The sequence below is a fragment of the Paramisgurnus dabryanus genome, chromosome 21 (genome assembly GCF_030506205.2).
Source record: "Paramisgurnus dabryanus chromosome 21, PD_genome_1.1, whole genome shotgun sequence".
Lineage (NCBI taxonomy): Eukaryota > Metazoa > Chordata > Actinopteri > Cypriniformes > Cobitidae > Paramisgurnus > Paramisgurnus dabryanus.
This window is the reverse complement of record NC_133357.1, coordinates 1,604,020-1,622,261: the sequence shown is the minus strand read 5'-3', so window position 1 is coordinate 1,622,261 and position 18,242 is coordinate 1,604,020. Positions and strand designations below refer to the sequence as shown.

The 18,242-nt window shown below is 37.4% G+C and overlaps 1 protein-coding gene across 3 annotated transcripts in view; it reads right to left on the bottom strand.

Moving 5' to 3' along the window:
• chchd6a (coiled-coil-helix-coiled-coil-helix domain containing 6a) overlaps positions 1-18,242 on the bottom strand; it is a 77,904-nt gene that overhangs the window by 45,992 nt on the left and 13,670 nt on the right. For 2 of the 3 annotated variants that reach the window (XM_065285368.1, XM_065285367.2), the window contains exons 6-7: positions 12,329-12,352; positions 9,533-9,616 (exon numbers count right to left, since the gene is read on the bottom strand). In XM_065285368.1, coding sequence (XP_065141440.1) covers positions 9,533-9,616; positions 12,329-12,352 — 108 coding nt within the window. The remainder of the gene's footprint in view (positions 1-9,532; positions 9,617-12,328; positions 12,353-18,242) is intronic. The other variant, XM_065285369.2, reaches the window with a different exon arrangement.

Here is an 18,242-nt window from a genome sequence, read left to right as displayed (position 1 = left end):
ATCAGTGGCACCCTCGCCTATTAAGTCCCAGCTACTGAATTTACAAATTGGTCAATGTTTTAATTTGGATTGGGTAGTTGTGTTTCGATGTGGGAAATGCATTTCCTATGATACTCCCTACTTAAAGGGGAAGTCCAATCTAGACATTTTAGCCTGTTTATCACGGGTAATTTATGTCCACTTTGCATTATACATGAGGAAAAATAAATAAATTTGCACGATTTCGATTATTAGATTGATAGTGTGTTGAAGCGGAATTTTCGTAACGGTCTTTAATGGACACAATTAACCAGAATGCACTGCGCGAAACTGAGTCATTAGCTCCACCCACTAACCACTGTTCGGTGCAGTCGTCAGGTTTGTTTGACTTCATGCGGCGCCGCAGGAACCGACAGCTGGATGACGTCAAGGTTCCGCGAAAGGGATTTAAAAGCAAACTCCTCCGTATGATTTCGCGAATCGCTCTCGCGGTACTTTGACGTCATCCCGCTGTCGATTCTTGCAACGCCACATGAAGTTGAACAAGCCTAATAACTTCTTTTACCGCTCAACTAGCTCTCAAATCAACTCAAGTCAACTTGAAGTTAGCCGGCAGACGAACCCATCCAAAGAGTAACTCCGCTTTAACCGTCTCTGAGGGGGAAATCACCAAAGCCCTCGATAAAAGATGACTAGAACCTGTGCAGTATGTGGATGTAAGGACAACAAATTCAGGCCACCGGGAGTTTTTATTGTTGACATCAACGCGACCCTCAGCTGACCCACCACTACACTACTTTGAATATGCAGCCAGCACTTTCGTCAGGAAGATTTTGAGTACTGTTTTCAGCCCAGTTTTTCCGCGGACTCAGGTAATGTAAAATTGTTAAAATATCTAAAACATCATTTGGCTTAGTTGTTGCTTGTTTTGTGTAACTACGGTAAACATACTACGTAGAAAGTTATTATCATGTTGTTATTATAAACACGAGCAAAGCAAGCTAACGTTAGCTCCTGTGCAGCTGTCAATCAAAAACGTTATCATCTACTGTCAATCATCTCGCCTCAAGACCCGCCCCCATTTAGAACATTCAGAATTAATGTAGTCGTGCATTTTTCTTCCGGTGATTTGATGACGCGTCAAATCACCGATACTGTAGCAGTTAAAAGCTTTAATTTTTTATATGGAGTTAGTACATTTGATGGCAGCACAATCAACTACATATATGGCATGAAATATAGTGTTGGAGCATAATGTTGTTTTAGGGTGGACTTCCGCTTTAAAGGAATATTCCATTTTCTTAAAAGAAAAATCCAGATAATTTACTCACCACCATGTCATCCAAAATGTTGATGTCTTTCTTTGTTCAGTCGAGAAGAAATTATGTTTTTTGAGGAAAACATTGCAGGATTTTTCTCATTTTAATGGACTTTAATAGAGCCCAACATTTAATACTTAACTCAACACTTAACAGTTTTTTTAAACGGAGTTTCAAAGGACTCTAAACGATCCCAAACGAGGCATAAGGGTCTTATCTAGCGAAACGATTGTCATTTTTGACAAGAAAAATAAAAAATATGCACTTTTAAACACACTTCGCGTTCGTCCTCTGTGACCTCTTGACGTCATGACGTATTGCGTGGGGTCACGCTGGCGCATCACGACCGGATCTAGACGAGAAGTTGTGCTTTAAAAGTGGATATTTGTTATTTTAATTGTCAAAAATGACAATCGTTTTGCTAAATAAGACCCTTATGCCTCGTTTGGGATCGTTTAGAGTCCTTTGAAACTCAGTTGAAAAAAACTGTTAAGTGTTGAGTTAAGTATTAAATGTTGGGCTCTATTAAAGTCCATTAAAATGAGAAAAATCCTGCAATGTTTTCCTCAAAAAACATAATTTCTTCTCGAATGAAAAAAGAAAGACATCAACATTTTGGATGACATGGTGGTGAGTAAATTATCTGGATTTTTCTTTAAAGAAAATTGACTATTCCTTTAAGGTGGGCACTTTCTGTGATGGGCAGAAATAAATCTTGGCAAAATTGCTGGTTTATGCATTTGTTGTTTGGTCATTGAATATATACTTGCTGAGTGCACTGTCAAAATTAAACTATACCCAACACCTTCATTATCCCTAAAATTTAATTGGTTTAGTAAATGTTAGCGCGACCAATAATAATGATGGTCCTAATTTGCAAAATAACAGTCGTCAAAAAAATACAAAGGTTGTAATCCCACCTGCAACCACCTATTCATTTTCTGTATCCTCTCTGATTTCTTAACTCTTTCCCTGCCATTGACAAGTTATCTCTTCAATTAAGAGTAAACATTTCCCTGCCAATGACGCTCTTCTGACGAGTTTTTATGGTAAGCTGTAATTCTGCTATTATTCAGTTACCCAATTTATAAAAAACTGAAGCGAAAACTAATTTTACAAATTTTAAACTCTGTGTATGTTTTGATAATTGTTTAGAATTTTACAAAAATTTAATTATTTTAGCTGTTTGCTCAAAATGTGGTATTTTTGAAGAAACTTACCCATAATTAAAAGGTCATAAAATGAAAACAAATGAAGATAGGATTAAAGTTTTTTCCCGTTTTGTTAATTTGTTTGAAAGCAGAGGGTCTGTCATTTCATTTGATATATTTGTATGTTTATATATTTATAGAAGAAAATTTTATCTTTAACTAAGAATCACAATAAATGCTGGCGGGCAACTTTTTAAAAAAAGGCTGGCGGGAAATGAGTTAAAAGTGAAGTGAAAGTGAAATTAGGAAAAAATAAGCTAACATTAAGCAATATAGTTAATTATTATTAATCTTTGTTAACTCTTTCGCCCCCATTGACGAGATATCTCGTCCATCAAGAGGAAATGCTTTTCCGTCTTTCCGCAATACCGCTATTATCCACCAGGTCCGCAACTTTTTAAACCCAGAAGTATTGCCCTTTGGCAAGCGGCTGCATGTCCGTGTCTGTTTTAAAGATCGCTCTGAATGGGATCTCTATGAAAAGTCCGTCACAAAAATGGAATTATCTCTGATTTTTGCTGAAAATGTGGTGTTTTTGCAGAAACCTACCCATATTCAAAAGCTGATTACAAAAGAACCTCTGAAGGTAGGATGAAACGTTTTTTTTTTTTTTTTGAAAGCACAGGGTATGTTCTTTCATTTGGTATATTGTATGTTTATATATTTAAAGAAGAACATTTTCTAGAAGGCATTAAACTTTGGTGAAAATCATGAAAAACGCTGACGCTGGCTGGCAACTTTTTTTAAAAAACGCTGGCGGTGAAAGAGTTAAAGTCTACCTGTAGTCAATAATTGTATGACTAAAAACTCATCTCTGAGCAGCATCATAGCATGTATAAACGTTTTACCTGTCACAGTAATTTTTTCATGCTTTAAAACAGCTTGAATATAACTCTACACCCTTGCCACATTTAGTATATATATTAGTCTCCGCCTCCACTCTTTCACATCACCTCAAAAATCTTTGGAAAGCTGAGATTTTTGTGAATCGAATTATTTAAATCGTTTTAAGATACAATCAACACAGCAGGTACAATTAGTGTCCTTAGGCGTTTTTTTACGCATTTTTCAGGAATGCTACAAATACAATTGTTAATGATTGTTCATTGTGCATAACTAATGTTAATAGTTAAAACTTTTGATTTTAAAAATGTATTAGTAAATGCTGAAAATAATATGAATTTAAATTTGTAAATTCTGCAGAACTATTGTTTATTGTTCGGTGATGTTAGCTAATGTTAATTAATGTTAATAAACACAAGCATGTTACCAAATAAATAAATTAAAAATCTAAGAACTGACATCCGCGCCTGCTAAAAATTGAGGATGGCAAACAATTTCAAATGAACAAACAAGTGGAAAAGAGGATTGTCCCTATTGCCACTGTCAATAATGAGGACAGAGATTTGTTATGGATACCTGCAAATATATAGGAGATAATCTTTGCTGAACAGAAAATAACAAGTTTAAAATTATGTCAGATTTATGTTCATTTATATCACTGATCTTTTAAGCCCTTAAGGTTGCCCATTTAATCCCACATCCAACTTACTACGATTAAATAACCGAATCTAGGAAGAGAAACATAAATATGAAAATTTGTGATTATGTTGCTTATTCAGCCTTATCAAATTTCCCCTTTCAAATGCTTTAGCATTACCATACCAAGATGCAAGACAGCAAAATCGCATGCAAAACACAAAATCCTCTTCTCCAGAGTTTTGATTGTAATATCGCTCCCCCTCCCGCTCACTGCTATTACAGAGTCAACGAGCTATTACACCCCTGGAGTCACTGACATGTACATACATCCAACACAGCATGCCGGATTGAAAAATTAAAACGAATTTTTAAATGAATCATTTTTTCCAGCTTTGAAGTAAATTAATTTTAGGTTGTGCGCCGGGCATGGTCGCTCCAGGCCAGAGATCTGAATCTGTCCAGGTGAAGTGTACAGCAGCTGGTTAGGGAGTTTTCAGAGAAAGAGAGAGAGAGGTCTCCCGTTGACAACGTGTCAGGCCGACTGCAAGGATTTCAGGAGGATTATTATCTCGTATCCACGCTTCAAGTGCTTCAAAGTGCTTTGCAACTAGTGACAGGGGAGTAAGCGAGGTGGGGGTAAGCTAAAACGGCGGGGCAATAAAAAAGTCTCGTCTTGAGAGGAGCTTCAGACATGAGTGGAGAAGGTTCAGCAGGATTAGATAATGCTAGCGCTAATTCAAAACGGTGGCGGGCTGCTGCTGTTTACAGCCTTTGCTCACAGTGGCGCTTACTCACAGACTTTGGCAGAATTTATGGATGTGAAGTGATTATGCGTGCAACGCATCAAAAAGACAAAAACGGGCCGTTCGGCGAGATTAAAGGCATTTGCGACTCGCAGCGCAAAGAACATTCCTGCAGCGGCGAGATAGACTTCTTCAGGTGCACCTGCCATGGACCGCGACTGGGAAGCAGGATGGATGTGCCGTTCTCTTTTCGAGGTCTACCGTGAATATACACCCCCCCCCCCAACCCACAACATCCTCCTATACCCCTGCTGGGGTAACAGCAGTCTGAACAGACATGCCAACTGTCTGCATTATCCTTCTCCCGTTGGTCTAACTCTGTCACACAGCAACTAAAGCCCGACTGTAAACACACTGCACGCCTTTCATTGCCAGTCTGTGATCCTTTTGGCAAACGGCGCTTTCTTGTAATGAGGTAAATATAAATACTGGAGCATCTGACACACTAGATTGATCCCATTTGCTATTAGACAGAAGTTCGTCTGTAACCTCGGTGTGTGAGGCAGCGTGCATGGGTGGAGAGGAGGGGCTCCCAATGCAGAATGTTTGTTTATGATTATCACACATTAATTAGCACCGGGTCGCCATTAATCCATGCAGGCTGTGTCTGCTATGAGCCAGCAATAGAGACAATGCAGACCACTTCCTTATGCCCTGACGGAGTACTTTGGGCAAAAATTTTGTTAGCCGCATCCATCCCGCAGGCAAAATATTATTATTATTATACTATTTACTTTTAAAATATACATCCATGTTTTATTGTGAAGGTTTCATTGTTTATGTTATAAAACACTTGCACACACATTAATTTTAATAATGACTAAATTGGAAAAAAACATAAATATTTATATTAATTAAATTAGATGTTTCACTTATTTTAGGCACTAAAATAGGGTATTTATGTTTATTCATGAAGTGTTTAAAAACACGAGATCCTTGAGGCGTACCGCGGGTGGAGTGAGTCACGAGCAAGCAACACACGCAAAACATTATCCCATTATCTCTGGATAACTTATGATTCACTACATGCACATGACGTGACACTTACGCGCCTTTGATGCCGTGTTCCTTACCGCCTCTGATGCATGGCCTGGTTGAGACCGTTCCATTTAAACAAAATACAGGGTTAAAAAAACACACACGTACAACTACGCTGCTACCCCGGAAAAACAAACTATATGCATTGTTTCCATATGTTGGGTTCATTCAATTTTCCTCACAAACAACAGCACACTTCTTTGGTGACAATGATTTCATGTCAGCTCTTGGTTGCTGTGTGCAGCATGCACTATTCCGGTTAAAGGCGGGGTGCATGATCTCTGAAAGCCAATGTTGACATTTGAAATCACCTAAACAAACACGCCCCTACCCCAATAGAATCTGGACCTTCTTATGATAGACCCGCCCCACACATACGCGACCCAGGCAAAGATGTCGGTTAGTAGACATGACTCTTACTGCTGATTGGCTACAGTAAGTTGGTGATTTTTAATAATAATATCATCCAAAAATATTTTTAATAATATTCGGGTCACAGTATATATATATATATATATATATATATATATATATATATATATATATATATATATATATATATATATATATATATATATATATAGAGTACTTGTCCCTCTTTCTGCCCTTATATATATATATATATGAGGGTTAGTTAGAAACGCCAGTCGGGTGCGGGTTGTTGACCCATGCATCACTGCTACAAGTGTGTTTTGGTAGTCGGCACGACCCCCTTTTCCAAAGCTTTTTCAAAAATCGTGCACCCCGCGTTTAAAGTGCCCATTTAAGGACTTCTAATGAACTTTCTGCATTGATATTGCCCATAAAAAATAAAGCAAGAGGGTGATATGTGATTCTCGTGAAATTAGACTTATGAGGTGTCATGAAACATTTTGATAAAAAAGTAAATGCAAAGTAAGAGTATCAAAATAAGAAGCATACAAACATCTCTTCATGTACAATTTTGCACATGATTTCAAATGATGTCATACAAACCAATTTTGTAGTTTTTTCCACATTTAAGGGGAAAATTTTCATTACCGCAACATGTCCATGACTGTATTTGGGTTCTTTGACATGGAAATATTTATAATAAAAAAATCTAAAAAATAAAAAGCTTCAGTGCTTGTTATAGTAAAGTAAACATGTGGTATTTGGTGATCATTGGTAAATGTAGAGACAATAATAAGGAATATAAATGTGTCCAACACTAATTTTCTCATCCTTCGCAACAATTTTCAATCATTGTTTAAGCCCTCAAGGAACTAACATTTTCAAAAAAAAAAAAAATGTTGGAAGGGACATAATTGACTGTGACACTCAAGATGGCTACCAGGTAAGCAGTTCTTATTTTTTCTCTCCAGATAAAAGTTGAAATTTTGTTTGTCATAGTACCTAGACAACTTTTTAGTTCTCATTACCAAAACATGAGTTTGTAAATGCATACATTTAATGTGTAATATCATGTTACGGTAATGATCATTTTTGATAATGATAATCTAAAAAATGTAATAATTCTATAGGAAATATTTTTTAAATCCTCTAAAAATAATGGTTATGGTAAATTCAGACCTTAATCTTATATGTGCAAAAAAATGGCTTCAAGGGTTTTTTAAAAATTCTGATGCTGGACACCTTCTAAATCTTGATTTCGTGAGAATCACCAAAGATTGTTATGTATGAATCTTTCATGTTAAAAAAAAAAAACTTTCAGAAACTTGTACGAACCCTGGCGAAGTGCATTCGGCACAGAAATACTCATATGTCCAACTGCTTTTTTGACACTTTGCCTCTGTTTAGCGAGAGGAATTCAACTCTTAGAGAGTGTAAATATGTCAGAATGCATGAAATATCTTTAGATATATTTTATATAAAAATAATGTCCAAGTTGTTGGTCTACTCCGTTAAAAAAAACCTAAATTAATTTATACCTTACCATGCAATGACTTTCTAGTTAACATCCACTGAATATACTAGCAACGTACATTCAATACAGACAGAAACTGCATTATTATAATCCTGTCTCAGACTCAAAACGAAACACGAATTAAGTCTCAAAGACAGCGGAGCGTAAATCTACGGCATGCAAACAACGTTAACTGTACACCATGGAACAAATCCCCTCTTTCGAGAGACACAAGCGTTAAATTATCAACCCGGCAAAGCCACCATGGATGCCATCCCAGTGCTAATATTTCCCTTTGCAATCCTTTTGTTTTCTCATCACAATGAAGCATGTACCCAAAACATTCATCTCCATCTACTTCCCCTGAATCACTAGGCCTAAAGTGAATAAACAAAAAGGCAATTCTTCAAGCCAGTGACTGAGCAACTCTCTTAGTAAAGCTTATATGAACAAAGCAAGAGCGCTTGAATACGGCAAATAAAGTCGAATTATCTTCCTAAAGCCGTCAAGGTGGCTGGGATCGTTCTTAAAAGATGATGTTTGATTGAGAGGATACAAAAACTGCATCTAATAAATACAAAATGGACGGCATAAAATTATATAAATGGAAAAAACGGCCTTGCAATGCTTCAACCAACACATTTTACCAAATTCAACCAAATTGGTTTGACGTAACTATGCAACAATATTGAGATGCAAAATTTTATGAACCAGATAAAGATCTATTATAACTTAGTTGCATAGTAACATCAAATGAGAAATTGGCTCATGGTTAAGTTACCTACGATGCGGCGCACTGAACCAAATTCATTTGACGTTACTACGCAACTAGGTTATAATGTTTCTTTTAATGCTTTGCATTCTGGGAAATAAAGTAACTCAACCAAGCAAAAAAGCCTTTTTTATGTACGCCCACTTCCTTACAGCACGGCCGCTGTTACACGCTGGACCGCTTTCCTCGGCATGTTGGTGAGGGGGGACAGAAGCAAATCTCACTTTTTGCCTGCTGCACGCAGTCGATAAGACCTCAGAAAAAGAGTGAGTGTAGAAAATAAGGGTGAGGGAGGGCAAAAGAGAGAAAACGAATAAGACGGGGACTGGGGAAAATCACAAATCTTGGAGAGCGACTCTGACTTCATTTGCCAATAACTGAATGGTTTTGAGGCTTTGGCTAAAGCACTTTCTGCACCATTGCCCCTTACCACGCCGAGCAAGCCCTTTCCATTTAACGTAACTTTATTCGTTTTTTTACACCAATGGGGTAAATCAAGGTGTGAACCCAGCGGATAAAGGCAGCCGCCGTTGCACTTCAGATTCCCACTTTGGTGGCATACAGACCATTATGATCTTTGTCCAGTCATTTACAGAGGATAGATGGCTGAAGGTAGGGCTGTGGTATACAGCCCCATTTGGGGATAAACACAAAGATATCTACGGTGTAGGCAGGGTTGCATACAAACAGAGACATCTTACTTTGCCTCACACGAACCACCTGCTGATCCAAAGATGGCTATAAGCTTAAACATACCTTTCCTTAAAGCTGCACATTTTATTTCTCCAAAATGTCATACACCCGCTGTGAAAATTATATGGGACAGGAGAACTTAAAAGACAGATTTTTCAAAGCTTTTGAGACCGAAGAGCTTTAAAAGGTAATAAAAATGACATGGGGGGGTTGTGATTTTTAAGAATTTACCAATTACAAGCATGAACATTAGCATCTGTCAGCTATTCAGCCTGTCGACAGTCAAAACATTTAAAACATCTCAAATCGACATATCTGATTAACTTCCTGTTTGATGTGAAGTCACCAACCTTCTTCTGTAGTTGGGCAATCTGCTCCCTGTAGAAAGCATCCAGGGCTTTTAGCTCCGCCTCTTTCTTGTCCAGCTGTTTCCCCTGTAAAAATTGTAAATGTCATTTGAAGGTACAAATATTTTATATATAAAAATAAAGCATATTTATGAATTCATAGCACTCATTTGGTAACAACGAATCAATTGTCAGCTATATATTTAAAGAAGATGGTGAAGCTCAGATGCAAAAGCTGCTAAATGACATTTCCGTCAAAAATAAGAAAAACATACTAACCGAATGCTTTCGGCACTTATTATATGTTCATCAAATAATTTTGCTACAAATGCGCTTAATGCTTTATCTATCGTTTCGCTAGATAAGACCCTTATTTGATCGTTTAGAGTCCTTAGAAACTGCAATTTTAAACTGCATTAGAACTGTTAAGTGTTGGGGTCCATTCAAATCCATTAAAATGAGAAAAATCCTGGAATGTTTTACTCAAAAAACATAATTTCTTCTCGACTGAACAAAGAAAGACATCAACATTATGGATGACGTGGTGAGTAAATTTTCTGGATTTTGTTTAAGAAAATTGACTAATCCTTTAAATGAGTACTTAGAGGGTTTTGCACCGAAAGACAGTGAAATGGCTTGTGAAATGAAAAAAGTTAGGGCTGGTCCATTGAGAACTGATTGGATTTGGTTTGAAGTTGGGTCATGTTGCTATTTGCTCCCTGCGATCTTTTCCCAAACCCCGCCCATCCGCCAGGGTTTCCCGCAGCATATTTCAGTTAAGGCGGCCCGCCTAAGCTTGGAAACCCTACCGCCTTAACTAGGTCGTCAAAAAAAAAAAAAAAAAAAAAAAAAGCGCTAAACAAAAAGCCGTCAAGTTCATCTCGGAGAATAGCGGGGACGCGCGCCACACGGCCGAAATGAGAAAGACGTGGTCCGGACCGTCACTGTCTGGAGGAATAATCAGTTTTAACAATTTTTGCGCCATCCATCATCGTTCGCCGGACGTTCTACAACATCAACTTTAGTTTGTGTTTATTAACCCTTTAGTTTCACTTCATTAGGCAGCTATTCCTGTTAGAGGTAAAACATTTAATTCATTAATAATCTAGTATGTGTTCATTATCTGTCATAGGTTCTTCAAAGTTTTAAGTTTTATTTGAGTGTTTTAAAAATAAAGATTTTATTTTAATTATTTTATTAAAATATTTTAATTTTCATCATGACGCATACGCCCCCCGCCCCTTTGATTGCCACGCCCTCGTAACCTGAACCACCTTAACTAACACATTTTCTGCTGGAAACCCTGTCCGCCATACCATATGACCAGAAGAAAAGGGGAAGGAGATTTAATTTCATTGCGACTTTAATACCAAGTGACATTTGTGAAAATAAGACATTCAAATTACTGACTAATAACCCTTTCATTGCCATTAAAGTATAATTGCTAAACCTAAACATAAGAGTCTGATAAAGAATACTCATTTACAAGAAAACATGTCAGAGGGTTTTGCATCTGAGCGCTTCATAAATTTGTTGTAACTATATGACAAAACCTAGCAGTTGGTAAATACACTTTCTTGCAAATATAAAAATGCATCTAAATCTCGTGATCCATTTGGCAATATTTTTAAAACATTTACAAGCTTATAAGCTCAAGACATTCATAGTCCAACTGTTGTCTGAAATTTCTGTATTTCATGAAATTTCTTGGCAAATCTTCAGGGTTTAAGTTTTTGGGCGCTGAATTTGCAAATTCTTTCAGCAACATATGTCCAGACTGGCCCAAAACCATTGATCATACACAAGGGTAGCTGGACTGTGAAGCCTGCGCTCGCAATTAGCATCGCATCTTTACTTCGACAGCATGGGCCGAAGCTCCTAAAACCATTCTAATGACTCTGCCACAAATTTTAGGACTGGACAGCTGGTGTAAGATTTCCAGCCTTTGAAAAAAAAAATCACCAGTGAGGATTTACAAGATGGAGAGATCCCAACAAAGAAAGTAAGTGGGATCCAAGCCTTGAAAAATTATGACAAATGTTAGTTTAAATGTGACAGCTGTGCGAAAATTAAATGTGACCACAATGGCTGGAACATATTCTGAATTCACATACCCAAGTGTGTTTTAAGTTGATATAAACGACTATTTGTGAGCATGCACACATCTGCAGCACCGAACAACAACAGTGGCACCACATGGCATGCATCACTGAGGGATGTAGAGGAACATTCAAAACCAGAATAAAGGCAATATTCAACAGGAAAAGGGAATGCAGCAACCGGCATGCCAACACGCTCACACGCCCTCCCTATAATTAGCTTCCCTCATTCTGCAACTATGTACAAGGCATGGATACATTAAGCCCAGCGGGATACGGCATACACACAATCACCCTCGCACACACACCTGCACAAAACACACACAAGCGTGCTCTGGTGGAGACGCCCCGCAGTGCTGACCGGGAGAGAGGCGAATGTACTGGTGCAGCCAGACAACAGTGCACAACAAAGCACAACCCCAAATTACGGGCATACATAATCACCCCCTTCCTCTGCCTCCTGTCTAAAGCCAGCAGTAAATCACCTCCATCAGCACTCGCATCATATGCAATTTTCTAGCTGGGTAGCTCCGAAACCGCCACGACGGCCGACACGGTTTGCATGCTTACAATCGGGGCTTAACGCATGAAAACCCGAAACACCATGTATAAATGAAGGAACAAGGAGCAAAAAGAGATACATATAACGAATAAATGAATGGAAAAATCGAACAATGAGTGGGGAACAGGCCATGCTTACCCAGGCATCCAGTTCAGAGGCGGGCTTGAGATAGAGAGAGAGAAAGAAAATATAAAAACACAGATCACTTAACACAGCTACAGAAAACTGAGGAAGACTGGATTAAGATTATGCATCAGGGTGGTTTAAAAGACATCAATGTTAACCTGTAATGTGGCATAGGAAATATCTGACCCAGTCATTTTTATGATTTAATGTTTTCTATACAAAAACCATCCTACATAATGGTAGAGGATATGAATGAATGGCTAAAATCAGACTTTGATGCTCATTATCTCAGAATTTGATTTTTGAAACTGTAGTATGGTTATTACAGACTGGGTCACATATAAAAAAAATGTTTTGGTCATAATTGTGCTGCTTTTTCTCACATATTTAGACATTTGTATCCATTTATAATTGAACTATTGTTGGAAAAGGGCTGGATGAATGAATACAGTGCGGATACCGGTCTATTATAGACAGATATATAAACAATATTCACTTCAAGTATAAAGACAAAATAATATTGAAATATTTGCCTGCAAACTTAATTTTTAGCAAGTGTTACAACTAACCCCCTGCCTGTTACAATGAACCCCACCTATGGGGTAAGTTGTAACGTTTGCACTTCTGTCACATTTGGTGAAATTGTGCAAGAATGGTAAGTACTAGAAACAAACTTCAAATGTTCATTTGTAGCAGAGATGTGTGTGTTGCTTGTGTAAAAATATAATTAATCAAACTCAAATATTTTTTTAATGATTGAGCCAAAACCAAAAAGCGTTAGGTTGTGCCACGCTCTGCACTACTAAAGCTGTACCTAAATGTTACAAATTATGACCTTTTCAAAAAAGGACCACACTGTAAGAGTTTGGGATAAACCCTTCTACCAAATGCATAACTGTAAAACATGTAAAAGCTTCACAACAGATTTGGACAACTTTAAAGGGGATATATCATGTAATTTTGACTTAACATTAAAAAAAAGATCAACCTAGTAACTTAGTTGTGGTAAACCATTCTCTGCAAGCATGTGAAAAAATACGTAATTGAAATTTGGCTCCCCCTGTGATGTCAGAAGGGGATAATGTGGCCTCCTTATCTGCACTATCCAACCACGGCACTGCCATTTAAATCAGCACATTTGCATTTTAAAGGACACACCCAAAAACGACACATTTTTACTCGCACCTACAAAGTGGCAATTTTAACATGCTATAATAAATTATCTATATGGTATTTTAAGCTAAAACACGTACTCTGGGGACACCAAAAACTTTTTTCCCATCTTTAAAAAAGTCTTGTGAAATGTGCCCTTTAACTACTGCCAGTTACATTTTGTCAACTTTCTGGTAAAATATCGAGTGAGATATGGCAACTGTAAAAAGCTTAGCGTAAATCTGCAGGGGCATTTAAAATTCACCCGTAAATTGGGTGTTAACAAACGTATTATGTAGTATGGAATCGCTGCTCATTACGGAAGCCACAGCAGGGCATTTCACACGTATTTAATGAACAGGAAGGAGAGGGTAATCTGGTCTGCTTGCTGAAGCCAAGCGCTCGTGCTGCCAGGGCTCACATGGATCTACAGAGATAAGCAAAGAAAGGTTGAGTAAAACCAAGAGCCTGAGCATCAGAGGAAATATGGTTGCTTTTGCACATTCATGCTGTCCAATACATCAGCTTGAAATTAGAAATATAATTTATTATTATTTTCTATTTTCCATCTTATTTTTGGTGTTTACAAGAATTGATTTAGTTTTCGTTTAACAAGTGTATCCTATTTTGTGAACGTATTTTTTTGTAATTGTACTGTTTTCTACATTGAATCATCCTATATAATGTATAATGTGAACATTCAGTTAAAATGAGGGCTGGGCATAGATTAATCTAATACAAAATAAAAGTAATTTTTTGCATAATATATGAGTTTGTGCTGTGTAAATATTATGTATATTTAAACACATACATATACATATATATACATATATATATATATATACATATATATACATATACATATACATATATATATACATATATATATATATACATATATATATATATATATATATATATATATATATATACATATATATATATATACATATATATATATACATATACATATATATATATACATATACATATATATATATACATATATATATATACATATACATATATATATATATATATATATATATATATATATATATATATATATATATATATATATATATAGTGCTCTTTTCATGTGTGTACCTTTAACTCTTTCGCGGCCAGCGTTTTTAAAAAAAGTTGCCAGCCAGCGCCAGCGTTTTTCATGATTTTCACCAAAGTTTAATGCCTTCCAGAAAATGTTCTTCTTTAAATAAATAAACATACAATACACCAAATGAAAGAACAGACCCTCTGCTTTCAAACAAAAAAAACGTTTCATCCTACCTTTAGTGGTTCTTTTGCAATCAGCTTTTGAATATGGGTAGGTTTTTGCAAAAACACCATATTTTGAGTAAAAAGCAAAAATAATTCCATATTTGTGACGGACTTTTCATAGAGATCCCATTCAGAGCGATCTTTAAAACAGACACGGACATGCAGCAGCTTGCCATAGGGCAATACTTCCGGTTTTAAAAAGTTGCGGAAGGGCGCCACCTGGTGGATAATAGCGGTATTGCGGAAAGACGGAAAATCTCGTCATTGGCGGGGAAGCGTTTTCTCTTAATTGACGAGATATCTCGTCAATGGCGGGGAAAGAGTTAAATGCATATGAGCTACTGCTAATCACACCCTTACCAACATACAGTGAGCGCTTTTGGTTAACAATAGATCTGATTCCTGTGAATAAAGTCTGCGACCATAGTCTGATAACAGTATTGCATTAGCGCTACAATGTGCTAACAATTTGGGTAAAATTGAACCAGTCAGTCAGTGGTCATGGGCGGGGCTTTGTTTGTGTGACATCACATTAACAAAAGAATCAAAACAGCATGACTAATGAGACTGAATTGGTTTAACAGGGATTTTTTCAATGTATGGTTGACTGCCAACACACATTAGTGTCCAAACACCTTGTAATAGTGGATTTTGCATAATATGTGCCCTTTACAGTATGCATTTTCAGTGTGAATACATTATTAAACAATTTTATTGAATACTGAAATTGCTTTGTTTTCGCTGTTGGTGAGAACATAAAAATATATATTGTTCCTGAAATCCTGTTACCATTTCAGTACCATGTACTTTTAATACAATGGCTTCAAACACAGTTCATCCACTCAGATTTCAAAGCTATACGGTAACTACAGTTTTACAAAGAAGCTAATTTTTCACAGATTTAGAGGAGTTTATTTATGTAAGTGGCATTTACAATACTAAAGAGGAGTGTTACCTTGCCAGCAGAACTGCGTACGGCCCAAAATAGCCTCTCGAGGAACTAAAAGCGACTTGACAAACTCTTAACTGAAGAATCAAGAGCATGCTCCCCGCCGTTCTGATGACGGCACATTCATCGCTCAATCTAAAAGAACCCTCAAAGCCTGTCGAGATACACACATGTGAGCTCGCGTCTGCTCAATCCGTCTCCCCACCACACGGGCCTCGTCATTTCTTTATTTATCCTCTTTAAATTCTCTGTGGTGACAAAGCCGATCTGATGGGCGTGCTGCACTCGTGTAACGCTCTGTTTGGGATCTGGAGCAGGCTGATAATACGCAGGCAAGCATGAATTACACTGATAAGTCTAGAGATGAGCCCTGCTCCGAGTCGGGCTGACTATAAACAATGGTGCATGAGGCATGCGCAACTTCTAGTACTCAGGGCGGGATAGATGCAATGTGACAGAGCAGAGAAAGAACCAGAAAACGTTTGAAAACGCAGAATAAAAATTATATATTGTAATAATATATTGTTTCTCTGGGTCTGAAAAGACATTGTTATTAGCATGATGTGCTACTCAAATGGCACTAGCTCTTGCCATTTGCTATGAGTGCAGAACATGCAAATTTGGTGACACGTCAAGAACGTAGAATTGGTTTTTGCATGTCTTGTGACAAAACACACATGCAAAAACCAATTAAGATTCGATGCTACCGACATGCCGCCATATTTTTGACTTTACAGCTGTGATCTGTTGCAATCTTAAAATGCTGCCATGGTGCTGGGGTGTTGTGGGTACTTGCCAAATAGTTGCTATGAATACAGTACATGCAAAATTGGCGGCACGTCAAGAACGTCAAATCTCATTGGTTCTTGCATGTCATGTGACAAAACACACACGCAATAACCAATAAGATTCAATTCTATCAGCGTGCTGCCATATTTTTTTTACTTTACAGGGCTGATCTGTAAAAATCTTAAAATGCCGCCATGATGCTGAGGTATTGTGGGTTCTTGCCACAATACTGTGGCAAGTTGATATGAGTGCAGTACATGCAAATTTGGCGACACGTCAAGAACATCGAATCTCATTGGTTTCTGCATGTCTTGCGACAAAACACAAACGCAAAAAACCATAAGATTTGATGCTATCAACGTGCCGCCATCTTTTTTACTTCACAGGGCTGATCTGTAACAATCTTAAAATGCTGCCATGATGCTGGGGTGTTGTGGGTACCTGCCAAAAAGTTGCTATGAATACAGTACATGCAAATCTGGCAACATGTCGAGAACGTCGAATCTTATTGGTTCTTGCATGTCTTGTGACAAAACACACGCAAAAACCAATACGATTTTGACGCCATATTTTTTACTTTACAGGGCTGATCTGTAACAATCTTAAGATGCTGCCATGCTGATGGGGTGTTGTGGGTACTTGCCAAAAAGTTGCTATGAATACAGTACATGCAAATTTGGCGGCACATCAAGAACGTCAAATTTCATTGGTTCTTTCATGTCATGTGACAAAACACACACGAAAAAAACAATAAGAGTCAACGATATCAATGTGCCGCCATATTTATTACTTTACAGCGCTGATCTGTAACCATCTTAAAATGCCACCATGTTGCTGGGGTGTTGTGGGTACTTGCCAAAAAGTTGTGCAGTACATTCACATTTGGTGACACGTCAAGAACATAGAATCTTATTGGTTCTTGTATGTCTTGTGACAAAATATATATATATATATATATATATATATATATATATATATATATATATAGTATTATATTTTGTTATATACAGATAAATAATCTCAAAATATTGTCTTGTGTATTATATATTATTATTGTGTATATATAAGGCATGAGGGTGAGAAAATCAACACAAGTTGTACTTTGGCAAGAACATTGTTGAAAAGCAATACAAGATTTAGATGTCACAGTCATAACCAAACCCATGTAATAAAACAATTAAATAAAACCACTCATTTTTATTCATTACATCCTCTGGTAATGACAATCCACAATTAAATGCTCTTTCCACATGAAACGTCCAGATAACGTTACCACTGAACGGCTATTGATTGACCCATGTCATGAAGAAATTGATTCAGGTTCATTTAATTTAATTTCAACTTTCTAAGGCTATGTGACTGAAGCTCATTACGAGAGACGGTTCTCGTTCGTTCTCCGCTTCGTCTTATGCAAAAATGCACACGGTACATCTGTTGTGTCCTGCGGTGTGTGTTTATAATCCGTCGTCTCCTCTATGTTGGATGTGCTGCGTTGCCATCTGATATCTGGGCAAAGCTTCCCTCCTGCGTTCCTCGTCTATTTACTTGTCTGCGTTTATTTAACACGTAGCTCCCGGCTACGCAATAAATTAGCACTTAATATTCAAACTGACTACCAAGAGTGCACGCCGCTTTAGTCGTCTAGGGAGGAGAGGAAGGGCCACTCGTGCCGTTGCTATGAATAATTTCTCTGCTGAGCAGGGCGACGCATGGTCCTTATCTGATCCTGAACCGGCCACCGTGCCAGCGAGAGCC